At 43.0% G+C, this 16049-nt stretch overlaps 1 protein-coding gene across 1 annotated transcript in view; it reads right to left on the bottom strand.

The window, feature by feature from the left end:
- The window catches only part of KMT2B (lysine methyltransferase 2B), a gene marked incomplete in the record, with an annotated part of 4527268 nt that overhangs the window by 2273129 nt on the left and 2238090 nt on the right, over positions 1–16049 (bottom strand). The window contains 1 exon segment of the mRNA XM_044079325.1: positions 2320–2447. Within this exon segment, the coding sequence (XP_043935260.1) occupies positions 2320–2447 (128 nt within the window).

Below are 16049 nucleotides of genomic sequence, written 5' to 3'. Positions count from 1 at the left end.
TCCCTCATGGAATGCAGAGTCTCTGAAAATGAGAAATCCTCAGGAGGAGAAGCTGTAGGAGTGGAATCATCCACATCAGAATCAGAATAAGGAGGATACTCCTGCAAATCTTCCATGAAGTCTCAGAAGCCTCTGAACACTGTTCAAAACTATCAAACTCAGGTTCCACCCTAGGCCTCTTATCAGGAGGGCATAGAACCTCTAATCATAGTAATCAAATCTTCTGCCATTTTAAGCATATGTTTCTTAGGCACAGAACCTGAAGTGCTAGGAGAAGCCCCCACTGAAGCTAAAGTTGGCCTACCTCTCAAAGAAGTTTTGGAAACAGAAGGAGGCTCTAACTCCCTTGGGAAGAGAGGGAAGAACAGTTACCTGAGAAGCCCCCTCAGCCTGGCCTACCTCCTGAGAAGGCACATCCTGTAACAGTAAAGTCTCTGCCTGAGACTCCAAAGAAACTCCTGGCAAAACCTCTGGCTCCACTGAGCCTTCTAAAGAACCGACGTCCGGGACTGCCGGTTCATCAACCCTAGGCTTCGCTGCTTTGTCCTTGCGCTTCTTGGAAGCGGGCGCCGGAGCATCCGACGGCATTTTATAATTGCAACGCTTCCCAAACACTAACCTGGCACAGTCTAACCTTCTCTTAATAGTGCGTTTGTTAAACCTAGCACAACAGCGGCATCCAACAACGTCGTGCTCAGGCCCTAAGCAAGGTATACACAAGGTATGGTAATCCCTATGAGGTATCTGTTTCCCACAAGAAATACAGTTATTCACTTTTTCTGACATCCGGTTAAATACTGAGGCAAGAAAAAACCAAAATGTTCCCCAACGGGGTACTTAGCCAACTCTGATTCGGTCTGAAACTCCGACTTCAGAAAATTTCAGAACGCCAACCTGCACTCGTAAAACTGCTTCTGCATCGGACCATGCGGCAAAAAAGACTGAGGATATGACGTCGGTCATGCGCATTAGTACCCTGACGTACTGACGTCAGTCTAATGCGCCCTGACCGACGTCAGCCATATACTCTGGTATTCGGGCCGACTGGACAGCGGACTACCCAATAGTTAGGACTGCAGCAATGTGGAATGAAGAACATCCGACAGTGAGGAATGTCATGGTCTGGGCCTAAACGGGTGACGCAGTAAGAATGAAAATCTTAATTGCTTTCCACAGGCAAGACAATTAACTTTTTCAGACATCGGTTAGAACAAAAAAAAAAGGATCCCCAACAGGGTACTTATCTTTAGAAGACGTCAGGTCTGAAACTCGAATAACAAAAATTTCAGGTAGCGGCTGACCGGCACTTGCGAACTGCTTCTGTTTCGGGTTCCACGCAGTAAGAAAAGCTGATGTAATGGCGTAGGCTGCATGTTTTATACCCCTGACAACCTGAAGTCATGGAAGAGGGGACAGCAACCGACGCAGATATCCCAAGACTCTGGTATTTGGGCCGACTAAGGGCTACATGCAGGCAGATAAACCCAAGTGTGATGACTGCAACAGTGAAGCACAAAGAACATCTGCTCACAGCAGCATGAGCCAGTAAAATGGAGGGATAAAGCCCTGACAAGGGGTCACAAAACCAAAGTTCAAAAAGTGGCCTGGGCACTTGAAGGCACAGGCAGTTAGGATGAGAGATGCTCATCATAAGTAGGGGTAGTGACTGTTGGTCCTGGCTGTCTCACACTGCTGCTTTGTTGATAGACCCCCCCATTGCTGAACAAGGGGGATGTTAGGAAGCTGGTACAACAAGAACATGGATCTAAATCAGCATATCCAATGACAAAATGTGTTGTCTGCACATGTCTAGATGCATGAACTCAAAAACAAAAAGGCATAAGCAGCCCTTGAAGTGATGCAAGTGCTCATGCCTTTACCAGTTTAGAAGTTATGCTGCTTACAAGAACAAAACAACCTTATTCACAGGATGCTAGCAAATGCGCAGAGAACCCCATCTGTCTGTAATGACTTCCCCAAAAAGCCCATACCCCAGTGGATCTGTGGATTTCCCCACCAAGAAGAAATGAATAGGGGGGGCTTAATCATCAGCAGGTTGAGGGGGATTAAATTGCACAAGAAGGCCACAAGAGTAAAATAAAAGGTCTAAAAAGAAGCACTTTGCTCACTGTTTGTTACAACAGCTACTGGCCTATACTATGGAGCAACTGCCTAGAGGGTAACTCTGACATTAAAGTTAAAAATGTGGAGGGGCAGTTACCATCTGCATTTAAGAAGTCAATCTGTTAATGTTAACTACCACATCACAGATCCAACACTGACCGAATCACCCAGTCACCACTTGTAAAAAATGAGTACCTTGAACTGGTCCATCTTCTTCAGGTTGACTCTTCGGTGTACTCACTACTGGTACCTCAGCACGTTCACGCCACTGTGCATAAATGTGGTCAGAAGATGGAGGAACCACTGCATTTGGCAGTATCCCACTGTGGGAGAGAAGGGCAAAGACATTAGGATCTGAAGCAATTACACCTCACAGACTCAAGACAGCAATTTACAGAAAAAAAGTTGAAGACCACCCCAGAAAACAAACTCATAAAGCATTCAATGCACAATACATGGAAAAGTGCTGGTAAAAGTTACTTGCTGTATCAGATGACAAAAACTGCTCTAGAATTGGTTCAACAAACAGGACCATCTCTTATAAAGAAACTGTCCTTTAACAAAATCCAGAACAGCAGTGTTCAAAGCAGAACACGTACCAGTACTCACAGTGGTACCTCTAAATCTAATTTAACTAGGTGTCCCTCATCAACTTTGCACACTATTCTGATACATAACCAAATGTGGCCCTCCTAACAGAAAGGAGAGAAAGCAAACATGAAAGTACAGTTACATGAACAACACATTTACACAGTAGATATTCAAGGAGGATAACTGTTAACAGTACAATTCTGAACCAATGGGAATTAGCTGCAGGTAGACATCAGCCAACTCTCTCAGTTCTATAGACACCCTGGCATGACATGTCCCTCTCCCCACTGTGAGGATTCAAGCCTAGTTCTTGTACACAGAAGCCACTGGCCTGAGATAATATTTTCTTTTCCCTCGTGAAAGGGGAGTGATATGCCCTGTGAGGTGAAGGGTTTTCCTTCATATGTCTTGTTAGCTGGGGCAACCTAGCTGTAATTTATAGTCTCTCAGATTAAATGAGACATGCAGACATTGCACAGCAATAGGAATAAATCCACTGGTCCCCTCTATAGGTATTTCACATCCCAGCCAGTTTTTAAAAATCTTTTGCAGAAAGTATTGTAATAGTGTACCCTTGCTGCACACACAACCAACTATACTAGATCCCTTGCATGGATCAATGTTTTAGTATAATTCATGACCAAAGGAAAGACTTAAAAAAACAGTACCCAAGGGGGTGGTAAAGTGAAGAGACAGTTCTGAAACAGGCCTTTACAGGACTAAGTTTTGGCTTTTTGCAGACGGAATATGCAGCTTTGAAAAAGCTATGGAGAGGGAAAAAATGTCTACTTTGCAAATAATTTCAGTAGAAAAAATACTGAGTACCTTATGGACCACGAAGGCTTATAATGCAGAGTGTACCTCAACTTACCTCTCAAAGGTCTTTCCATGCTTTTTACAGCACAACTGGGTACAGTTTGCTAGCCATTTAGAAATTTTGTTTTGTTAATGGCCTTACATGGTTCCCTTCGACAGGGGCTATAAATAGCTTGTCTAAGATATTTTTTCCTTGACAGATGGAGTTGAGTATGGACAGTAAGTGTAAAACACTTTTATTCCTTATTTTTTTGGTCTGGGAAGGAAAACTAGCAGAAGTATAATCTGGTTCAAAGATCATTTTGAGATTACCTTGGGCATGAAGGGTGGGTTCACTCTTATGCTGACAATGTCCTTATAAAAGACTAGTTCAATGAGACAGAAGCTGGGTTCACAGAGATTCCTGGTCAGCTTCACCACAAAGTACAGTTTTGTACCTACCATAAATGTAGATGTCCGAGAGGAATGCATCTGCAGTCTTTACAAATGGGTTGTCCTGTCGTCAGGCAGCCCTTCGGTCGGCCGGATTCCAAAGTCCGGGTCTGGCTTCGGCTGGTGTCGCACTTCACCCGACGTCATTGCGGCAGTTTTTCGGGTATAAAGGCATCAGCCGACGCCATTTTCCTCAGTGTTTCTTGCCCCAGATGCCAGGTGCCCTCTTGGATGGCTAAATTTGGATAAATGCCAAAGTTTCCAAATAGTAGAGAGCAAACACATAAAATAAGCATGTATGTACATGTATACAAACAAATACACCATAATAGATCCCCCCCCAAGCTAGCTGAAGATTGGCAAATACCCTAGGAGTACCTCAGAGGGGAAGGAGGGTGGGTAATCCTGACTGCAGATGCATTCCTCTCGGACATCTACATTTATGGTAGGTACAAAACTGTACTATGTCCTTCAAGGATGCATCTGCAGTCTTTACAAATGGGTAGAATACCATAGCTAAACTAGGGAAGGAGGAAAAGAGAATAGATTATGGTGTAGTTAGGATCCCTTGCAAAAGAGCAGTGGCAAAACCAGCACGGGATCTAGAGTATAGAGGTAAGTTATAATGCTTGGCAAATGTATGCACGGAAGTCCAAGTAGCAGCCTCTATAATGTCCTTGGTAGCCACTCCTCGTAAGAAAGCTGTGGTAGTGGCTGTAGCCCTTGTGGAGTGAGGCCTGATGTTCTCTGGAGTTTTCTTTCCATGGTAGGAGTAACAAAATCTAATGCAATTTCCTATCCATTTGGAGATTGTCTGTTTAGAAATTGGACTTCCTTCCTTTCCTGTTGCATATGCTACCAGCAGCTGGTCAGTTTTTCTATTGTTTTTTGTCCTGTCCAGGTAGTAGCGTAATTGTCTGTGTACATCCAAGGTATGTAAGAGACTTTCTCCCCTGTTCTGTGGGTTGGGGAAGAATGTAGGAAGGTGGATAGCCTGATTTAAAGACACTCTGGATACCACCTTAGGCATAAATGTAGGATTTGTTCTCATGGACACTCTATCTTGATGGAAGATTAGGAAGGGTTGCACTGCCATTAATGCCTGTAGTTCAGAGACCCTTCTTGCTGAAGTTATTGCCAGCAGGAAAGCAGTCTTCCAGGATAAGTATTGTAATTCTGCTGTTGCTGTTGGTTCGAAAGGAGGAAGAGTCAGTTTTTCTAACACAAAGTTCAAGTCCCATGCTGGCAATGGAGGTTTCATGGGAGGTTTCACATTTTTAATTCCTCTCAGAAACTGTCTGAGCAAAGGATGCGAGAAGACAGGAGGATCCAAGCTGTACTCTGCTGAAATAGCTGATGCATGTATCTTGATGGAAGAGTAGGACAGGCCTGAATGGAAGAGCTCCGCCAAATACTCCAGGATGTTGGCTATGTTCACCAGTGTCACCTCGTGCCCTTTTGCAGTACTCCAGATGAGATATCTTTTCCATTTTGCTGCATAATTCTTTCTTGTTGAAGGTCTACGAGCCTCCAGGATTATGTCTTTAACCCTTTGGGATAAATTTGGGTTAATTGCTGTTATGTAATGTTCCAGGCAGTTAGCTGCAGAGTTTTTAGGTTTGGATGCAGGATGTTGTAGTTGTTCTGTGTTAGCAGTAATGGGATCAGGGGCAGTGTCCATATTTGTTCCCGGGACATGCTCCTCAGCAGTGGATACCAATGTTGTCTTGGCCAGTCTGGGGCTATCACAGAATGATCCTCGGACGTTCCTCTTTGATTTTCAGAAGCACCTTGTGCATCAAAGGAAAGTGGAGGGAAGGCGTATGCTGTCAGGCTTTTCCAACTGAAAGATAGGGAGTCCACCTTTCAAGCAAGTGGGTAGTAAGTCCTTGTGCAGAATTTCTTCAACAGATTGAATGGGGATGCAAACAAGTCTATTTGTGGTAATCCCCATTCTCTTGTGATGGTTTTGAAGATGTCCGGATGCAGCATCCATTCGTGGGCATCTGTTGTAGTTCTGCTTAATATGTCTGCTAGAATGTTTTCCTTCCCTGATACATAAATTGCCTGTAACTGAATGTTGTAGCTCAGAGCCACATCCCATAGGTCCAGTGCCAGCCGGCATAGAGGGTATGAGTGTGTGCCTCCCTGTTTGTTGATGTACCACATAACTGTGGTGTTGTCTGTCCTTATCATCAACTGGCCTTCTTGGAGAAATGGTCTGAATGCCTGGATTGCCAATTTCACTGCCATCATTTCTTTTAGATTTATGTGCAGATGTAGCTGGTCTTGAGTCCATAGGCCTTGAATGCACTTGTCCATCATGTGTGCCCCCCAACCGAGGTCCGAGGCATCTGTTGTGATGGTTTGTCTTGGTTGACTTTTGCAGAAGGGTAGTCCTGTGTTTGATTGGCAGGCCTGAGCCCACCATAGGAACTCTTGCTTCAGGCATGGGATCATTGGAATTTTGGTTTCTAGGCTGTGCTGGTGCTGGGACCACAAATTCTTTAGGTACCACTGCAGCTTTCTCATATGCAGCCTGGCATGAGGGACCAGTATTATGCAGGATGCCATGAAGCCTAGAGCTTGTAGCACTTTTCTTGCAGTTAAATGGTTCTGCTTTGTTAATGCCAAGAAGTAGAGAGGAAGTTGCTCTTTCTTTTCTGTATTTAGAAATGCCATTTGTTTTGATGTGTCCAGTTCTGCACCCAGAAAGGTTATTCTTTGGGATGGAATCAGCCTTGACTTTTTTGTATTGACTGTATATCCCAGGGCTTGCAGCAGGTAGATGACTCTTTGTAAGTCTTCTGATAGTTTGTTTTTGTTGTCCGCTTGTATTAGGCAGTCGTCCAGGTAGGGATAGATTTGAATCCCCTGAAGTCTGCAATGAGCGATTACTGATGCCAGGCATTTCGTGAACACTCTGGGCGCAGCAGATAAGCCAAAGGGCAATGCTGAGAATTGATAATGCTCTGATCCTGCAAGAAATCTGAGGTATCTTCTGCAAATTGGTCTTATGGGGATGTGCAGGTATGCCTCCTTGAGATCTAGAGTTACCAGCCAAGACTCCTTGCCCAGCATGGGAAGAAGCTGCTGTAGGGTCAGCATTTTGAATTTTGGAACAATGAGGAATGTGTTTAAAGTGGACAGATCTAGAATAGGCCTCCATTTGTTTTCTTTTCTTGGTACCAGGAAGAGTCTGGAGTAAAATCCCTTTCCTTGCTCCATAGATGGTACCTTCTCCACAGCTCTCATTTCTAATAATTGAGATATTTGTTTTAGAGCTTCTGTCCTTTGAGTAGGTGGTAGATTCAGCATTCCTCTCTTTCCTGGTAGAGTATGGAAGTGGAATCTGTAACCTTGGTCTATAGTTTGCAAAATCCATTTTTCTCTTGTAATGCAGTGCCAGTTTTTTGAAAATAAGGTTAGCTTTCCGCCTAAAGGTGCTTCTAGTTGTTCCCTGGTAGGCGGTGCCACCGCCAAGTCACTGTGATTGAGTTGTTGTAGTGGTGGTGGCTGTATCCGTGCCTCGTTGGTTGTTACCCTGCCATTGGCGACCCCTGTAGGCACCCCTGGATTGGTTTCTGCCTCTAGAGCGCCTATTCCTGCCTCTTTGTGCCTTAGAGGAGTCTGGAAAGGACCAATTCTTGGAGGGCCAGTTCCAGCTAAACCTTGGAGGTTGAACTTGCAAGAAATCTTTCACTGTTTGCACAGATTTTGCTTTCTCTTCCATCTTTTTTAGTACCTGCTGTGCAGGAGAACCAAATAAATTGACCTTGTCCATAGGTGCATCCAAAAGCTTAGATTTGACATGGTCTGGTAATGCCTGTTCTTTCAACCATGCATGCCTCCTGATAACTGTGCCAGTCATGGCTGATCTAAAGGAAGCCTCCAGTGCATCATAGCCACATTTTAAAGAATGGTTACTAACCTGCTGTATGTTATGTACCATTTCTTGAACATAATTTTTATCTAAAGATTCTTCAGAGGACAGCTTTTTAGTCAACGGGTCAAGCATAAACTCTTGATATTGAATCATATGAAATTGGCAGTTCAAAGCTCTAGCTGACAAGGTAGCAGAGGTGTAAACTTTTTTACCCCATCTCTCTAAGGACCTGGATTCCCTTTCAGAGGGGAGGGGTTTTTTAGAGGAAGTAGCTGCTACAGCTTTTGGACCCTGGGAGATAGTCTCTGGATCTGCAAAAGGAGCCTTATATAAGTGGTGATGAGTGTCCGGGACCCTGTAGTACCTATCGGGCTTAGCAGGAGCTGGAGGTAAAGTATCAGGAGCAGTGCAAGCATCATTAAATGCATCACCAACAACAGAAAGAACTGGAGGTATAGCTAAAGGCCTATGCTGTGGCAAATGTAGAAAGGTCCTAAGCCTTTTTCTAGAGTCTGAGATATCTTGGCCCTGCCACTGAAATTGTTCCCTCATAGCATGCAAAGTTTCCCCGAAGGAAAATTCCTCAGGAGGAGAGGCTGAAGGGATGGACTCCTCAGCATCAGAGTCTTCGTAAGGAGAATAAGAAGCCTCAGGAGGGTCTGTATGTTCTGAGTCATCAGAGGAATCATCTGCGGATAGTGGCTCAGGGGGCTCTGCTCTAGGCCTCTTTTCTGGAGGAGGGAGAGAGGCCCTATCTGGATGAGGCTGGGCTCCACGAATTAAAGAGATGACATCCTCAGCCAGAGAAAGCATATGGGAGCTGGTGCTGGACCTGTGAGAGGGGGGCTTGGCAGGCACAGGTTTAGATGCTTTGGCTGCTTTAGCCCTGGCAAAGGCCTTAATAGACATAGCTGGAGGAGGCCTAGCAGCTCCACGTGCAGGGGTAGAAATATCCAGGGGGATGGTGTCTGATAAATCCTGTGAAACCGCAACAGAAGGTTGGATTTCAGAAGCCGTTTCTACCAGGTTAGAAGAGGCCTCGGTAGAAGGCAAGTTATCGGCTGAAGAAAGAACCGCTTGCTCGGCTTCGGCCGAAACCGAGACACTCGTGGTTTGCTTAACCGCGGTTTCGGCCGAAACCACGGACCGCGAGTGTCGGTCCTTTTCTCTGCGTTTCTTGGTTATTTGCGTAGTCGGAGGATCCGACGGCATAATGTAGGCAAAATCGGAGCCGAAAATCTGTTCAGCAAAGTCCGATCGACGTCTAAGCGTCCGCCGGTTAAAAGAAGCACAGGCTAGACAAGATGCTACGTCGTGGTCTGGGCCTAAACAATGTATGCAATAGGAGTGGAAATCTTTATGAGGTATTTGTTTCCCACAAGATAAACAGTTATTAACTTTCTCTGACATCGGCTGAGGCAAGAAAGAGTCCCCAACGGGATACTTAGCTTTATAGAAGTCTTCGAAGTAGTATTCGGTAGTAGTAATCTCTGGATCTGACAGACCGGCACTTGCGAACAGCTTCTGCTTCGGGCGCCACGCGGCAAGAAAGACTGAGGAAAATGGCGTCGGCTGATGCCTTTATACCCGAAAAACTGCCGCAATGACGTCGGGTGAAGTGCGACACCAGCCGAAGCCAGACCCGGACTTTGGAATCCAGCCGACCGAAGGGCTGCCTGACGACAGGACAACCCATTTGTAAAGACTGCAGATGCATCCTTGAAGGACATCACAATTAAATTCCCATACAGATGGGGCAGCCTTTTTATGGAGACAGAAATACATGATTTCTCTGAGAAACCACTTAACCACCAGGTGACTTGTCAAGAGCAAATGCATTGGGAGACCAGCACAAATGGCAGCTGTGTATTTTGAAGAATATAATAGTCTTGCTGCAGACAGATTTATTTATGGAAGTTCCAGGAGTAGTTCTGGTAGGAAGGGATCAGTATTCTTCTTTCTGTACCAGATAATCTTTTCAACTTAGCCGGATAGGACTTTCATGTGTTTAGTTTCCTGCTTCATTCACAATTTTCAGCACATCCTTATGAGAGTCAGATTATCCAAGCAGAGAGCCCGAGTCTCTCCACGTTGAAGTGTACCACAGAGTTAAACTTCTGAACAAAAACGTCTATGGGGAAGGGGTGACAGGTAATTTGACAGTTCTTTTTCAAGCTGCACAAACAATGAATCTGTGTTTCTGGTATCACCCAAGGTATTGTCTCTACTTTCTGCACAGTCCTTGGTCAGAGATGTGCAGGTGAGGGACTGTAAAGAAAGACTTCCATGGGAAAGAAAAGGCATCTACAGTATATGCATAGTTGCACAAAGTTTCATGTAGTACCAGGAAAGCTGGTGGCTTTCTGGGACTGTGAATAATTCTATGTCTGTTATCCCCAACCTTTGTTTTGGGCTTCTGAGTGCTGACTGATTTAGATGTCATTTGTAGTTGTTTGTCAAGGTCCTGCTCAGGTTATGCATTGCCTTGCTGAGCTTAGGCAGATGAGTCACCACAGGATTATACCTACTTGCGGCACTAGCACCCCAACCTTACAATGCTAAACTGGCAAATGGATACAACTATGCACCCCCTTCTTCTTTAAACACTGTATCACTATGGTGATGTCTGTGCTAAACACATACCAAGTCTTCATATGGGCCGAAAGACCTCAAGGACCAGGATGACTGCCAACATCTCCTTGTGTTTCATATGGAGATTTTGTTGTGCCAGAGTCCATTTCATTAAGCCCATGAAGCTGCTACACAGATCCTTTCAAATCATTTCCAAGGTATCAGGTGGCAGGGTTTGGTTATATTCCGGAATTGAGAATGGCAAACTAGTGTTCTTATCTGTGTGGTACCCACAGTAATCTCCTTTAGGGCACAAAACAAAATCTGAATGCTTTCTGTTTGGAGGATGAGTACCAAAAGATGGAGGTATCGGACTGCCCATGAACAAAACTGGCAAAGGTTTTCCATCTTACTTCAGTATCTGAAATCTGAATGCTGAGCATATCATTTTTGCACCTATCACAGGTGTAATGTCCCTCTTCTGGGCCAGTAATTAAGGACCTGAATCCTCACCACAGGCACCGGTGAGGGATGTTCACTTGGAACAAATACACAGTATTTCCAGATGCAGCTCTCTGCATCAAGCACAATTTCCCTTAGCAGACAGGGAACACACACACAGGGTCTGGGGTTTTCTTCTCTGCCTCTCCAAGCCCCCAGTAAGACTCCCCATTGGTACAGCTGTAAAGTTGAGTCTTCAATTGTGGGTCCAAGCCAAGAGCTCCAATACCCTCTTGGTGAAACCAGTGCTCTGTGTCCCTGCTCCAAGTAGCTGACACACACACACAGTTGATTTTCTCTCACACACAGACAGAGACAGACACGCGCACAGACAGACATGCACAGACACACACACCTGGGAAAGGTTGACACAGATTTATTAGCTTTGCTCCTCTGCCCAGACTACAGGGTAGTTACTGCCACCAGACAGACACTCCAAAGCCAGCTGCTCTAAGGCTCTTACAAAGCCATCCAATTATACTGAGTAAAATTAATACAAATGGTAGTGTTTTGACAAAAGCAGTAATGCGTTCAGGAGTGGCCACAGAATCACTACATAAATGTAAGTATTCTCAAATGTTAAAATACTCTCTAAAGGACCAGCAACAATGAGAAGCTTAAATATATTTTTTAATAATAATAATAATAATAATAATAATAATAATAATCGTAGTAGTAATAATAAAGAAACAAACATGAAAACACTAAATATCTATTTACAATAAACACCAGAGTTTCAACCATAGGAAATATTAAAATAACACAGATGAACAGATTCACACAGATACAGAAAAGCAGTAGTAATCTCACTATATTCTCCTGACTGATCTAAAGAATTACTATTCCCTGGTTACTTACTAAAGCAAAGCAAGGTGAAGTAGGTGAGTGATCCTTCTACGTCAAGTGTGACTATTGGGGAGAGATGAGTGAAGGCTGCCAGCCTAGTCAAATAGAATTTGATACAGAATTCTATCAACTGTATAAATTAATGTAAAATGCAGGCATGTTTTCTTGAGTGTAAAAGAATACTGTGAAATGTGGAATTGCAAAATATTTGTGACAACACTGCACTCTACTGGCCCAGTGAAGCATGGTGTGACCTTTTCATGTTTTACAAGTAGGCTCCAGTGAGTCTGGATAAAGGTTTAGTGTCCATTGTTTTAAGGCTAAAGTTTATGACCAGAATTTGCATGTGGATGGTGCTTTATTGCTCTGGTTTCTGCTACAGTGCACATGTGAAAAATCTTTTATTGCTCTAAGTGTAAAATAATGTAAATTGCAGTTTTTTGTCAGCCTAGGAACTCCAGGTTAACTGTCAAAGAAATGATGTAATGGAAACTCAGAATGATGTAATCTGGGGAGGATCCAGGAGACATGTTTGTTATTGATGTTTTATAAACTATATCTCAGAGACAGACTGTAAGCATTTTGACTTTGGACATCTAACTCAGCACTTTGCCTTATGCTCACATGTAATTTTAGCACTGTGACTTCTTGTAGGAATAGTTAAAGCTAGTAAAGATTATGTATTTTTCTTTGAAATCACACCTGTACTACTGTATTATTTAAAGTTTCTGTGTGATCTTAGATATCGCCGTGGTATAGTAGTTTTGTCTTGTGTTTTAATTATTTATTATTAAATATTTTTAAAACCTTCTACCTGTGGCTGGTTTATGTAGAGATAAAGTATGCTTTAGAGTACATTATATACGTACAGAGTTTAACTGCAGTGGTGGTACTGCGGTAGCATTGTTGCCTCACAGTAAGACTTGTCCTGTTCGATTCTCAGCTACAGCGTCTTCTGTGTGGAGACATGCGTGAACGGGCGTACCTTCATTGAAGGTTGTGCATCAGGGCTGGCAACTCGGCACGTAAAAATCTATTGCCAATCATTAACAGACCGGAGTTCTGCTATGCCGACCCCTAATTGGGAAAAGCCGAAAGACAAAACACAACATATACTTATAGAGTTTATTGTAATAAGCCCTTCCAATAAGCCTTGAGACTGATTAAGTCATACTACCGTTGAATTATAATATTGCGCAGTGATAATTGGACACCCTTTTAATGGGGCTTTTAGTAGCTGGTAATTAACTGGGTGGTGGCAGGAATTACTACCGTATGGTCTGGGTAATAGGGGCACAGCTGGAGAACCTGTGCCAGCCTTTTCCCAGGAAAGTCTGTGTGGTTGTATAACCTCTTCTCAAAGTTTGTGTGTGTGTCTGTGTGTGTGTATGTGTGTATCAGCTACCTGAGCAAACACAGGAAGTGCTGGCTGGACAGAGAGGGTACTGGAGGTTTTAGCTTGCCCAGTTAGGCTGAGACCTGGACCCTATAGCTGTGCCAGTGGGGAGTCTTATTGGGGACCTGGTGAGCAAAGGAGCAACCAGCCCCAAACTGACTGTGATCTCTGTGTGCACTTAAGGGAAATTGTACTTTACTGTGTGTATTAGTTATCCTTTCCTCTTCTCGGAGACTACCTCCCTGGTGTTAGTGGTGAGGACTGAGGCTCCTTGATTGCTGGGCCAGGGCACGGCCGTCACATCAGGTTTCAAAAACAGACTGCTCTGAGACTTCAGTCTCATCTGGTATTAAAACATTTCAGTCCTGGATTACAGAGTAACATCGCATACATCTGGTCGTCTGACTTTTGGTTCCCATACTACCCAACTTTACTAGAAATTAATCAGAATATCATGTATTATCATACACATAGAGCTTTGTTATGATGTGTTATAGCATCTGGAAGCCATAAAACCATTTCATCACTTCCACCTTTTCAGGGTAGCAATTGGTCCCCTGCCAAGGACAATACAGTAAGATTCTTAGTTCTTGATTTTACAGACATTTCATCTCTGGCTGCAATCAGAACTGTAAGTTACAATATTTATGACCTACCATGGTAATTTAATTTCAGTCTATTTTTCAAAGTTAGCTAGACTGAGATTAACCTCTTCTCTTCCAGTATCCTCAGTTACAACATTAATTTCAGCAGTTATAATACAGTTTGACATATAGGTGTATTTCTTTTTTCTGCCCAGCAGGGCCCACTGTTGGTACATTTAACAAAAGCAGCTTTAAAAATAGATTTTCAACACAAGCACCTGTACAAACCAATTTGACATACAAATGACATACAATTCTTTACAAAACTCCAGCTAGCTATGCTGGCATGTTACACATCCACTGCCCTTCTCCTGCCATAGCTGGCAATACCTCACATCGTCACAACAGGTATGTCAATTAACTATGTATTCACATGTTGGATATGACAATGGCAGGTAACTCAGAAGTGTCCCTAAGTTTATGTGCACATCTGTTTTGCGGTGCTGCTCAAACATTCCACCTTGGTGTAGTTGTTACAAGACTACAGCATGTTACAAGTACAGCATTGTAACATTGCCGGATATCAGCCTTCTGCCAACAGCATTTCTCTGATGTGCTGGTTATTGGCTTAATGGCCCAAGTTTCTCGGGAAGCAAATTCACTTGATGATGACGACTCCTCTTGAGATCTTTCTGATATCAATTGGGCAGTGTCTGTTCAATGGTCCTTCAGATACAGAATACTGTGAATTGGTGATCTTGTATTTTAGAGAGGTTTCTTGGTGATGCCACCTCTTGATGGGTTTGCTGCTTTTGGGATGTACCACATTTACATTTACAGCTGTTACCCTATCACAGCAGGTTACTTTTATTTATTTTATTTGACATTTGATGACTGGGGTTAGTCCAACTGAGCTGAAGCCCCTTTTCAGTGGAGGCCCACATACAAAAGCGCCGCAATAAAAATAAGCAAAAAGCATTATACAGTAAGATAGGTATAGTATTTAGTATACCTTAAAACAAACTAGCAAATTTAAAGAGACTAACGTTACATGCTGAGCAATGACTTCTGAGGATGAAGTACAAATACCTTGTGTAGAGCAGTATGGAACAATATTAAGCAAATTATATGCAACAGTATTTATTTTATTTATTTTACATTTGTTGACCGGGCTAGTCTAACTGGATACATGTCCATTTTCAGTAGAGGCCCGAGGAGAAAAGCTCCAGAAAAACATTTATACAAATTAAAGATTAATATTGGAAATTACATTAGCAATTTTAAACATTGAAAAACAGAGTATGGAGGGGAAAAAAAAAAAAAAAAAATATTAAAAGTAGAGTAGAGTAGAGTTACAGTAGAGTAAAAATAAACTAATTTAGTACTGAGTTCAGAGGATGAGGTGCTGATACTATAAGAAGTATAGTCTTAGACAATAATAAGCAGATTTTTGTAAAATTAGAGTTAAGATAAACTGCAACAGACAGAAAGAGACCTATGGTTGTTGTACGCTGGATGTTATGCAACAGAATGCAACTTAGAGCTACTGTTAGTAGTTTGGGCGGGGGGGGGGGGGTAAGGTGGTTGGTGAAGGAGAGTAAGAAGCATTCAGGTTGTATGATTGCAGTAGCAGGACCAGGTGCTGCAGAGGTATAATTTGAGTTTTTTCTTGAATTCAGGAGTGTGTTAGACTTCTTATGGTCAGGGGAAGCTTGTTCCAGGAAAGAGCAGGCCAGTAGCTGTAGAGATTATGTCCAGCAGATGTTATAGGCTTGTGAATCTTTAGGAGGTATTGGTCAGAGCTTCAGAGAGAGAGGGATTATAGAGAGAGACAAGTGAGGAGATACTAGGGCAGGAAGAGGACTTACTCAGAATAGAATGGATAACAAGTAGTTGAAATGAAATGAGCAGCTGAGCATTTCTTTAAAACCGCTGAACTGCCAGAGAATGCAAGGGGCAAGGAAATGAAAATACATTTATGAAAGTAAACCTATCATAACAGTAGATGTTAGAATAGATAATTGTTACAGTAGCCTACGTTCTACTTGATAAATCCTGCCATGGATATATGGCTTAAGGAGAGTCCCGTATATTCAGTTGTTACTGAACCAAAGGTTCAGAGGCTTCTTGCCTCAAGAAGGGAGAGGCTAGAACCATGAAAAACAGGTAAACCTTAGGAAAACTAAAAAAAAATATATGCATAAACACACATATATCTGCATGTATGTACGCATGTAAGCATGCACACATATACATACACACAAAGGAATATGCATCCATATTTTGACATAATGGTTAAGAT

The sequence above is a fragment of the Protopterus annectens genome, chromosome 8.part0 (genome assembly GCF_019279795.1).
Source record: "Protopterus annectens isolate FY-2018-M chromosome 8.part0, PAN1.0, whole genome shotgun sequence".
Lineage (NCBI taxonomy): Eukaryota > Metazoa > Chordata > Ceratodontiformes > Protopteridae > Protopterus > Protopterus annectens.
This window is presented reverse-complemented; position numbering and strand designations above follow the sequence as displayed.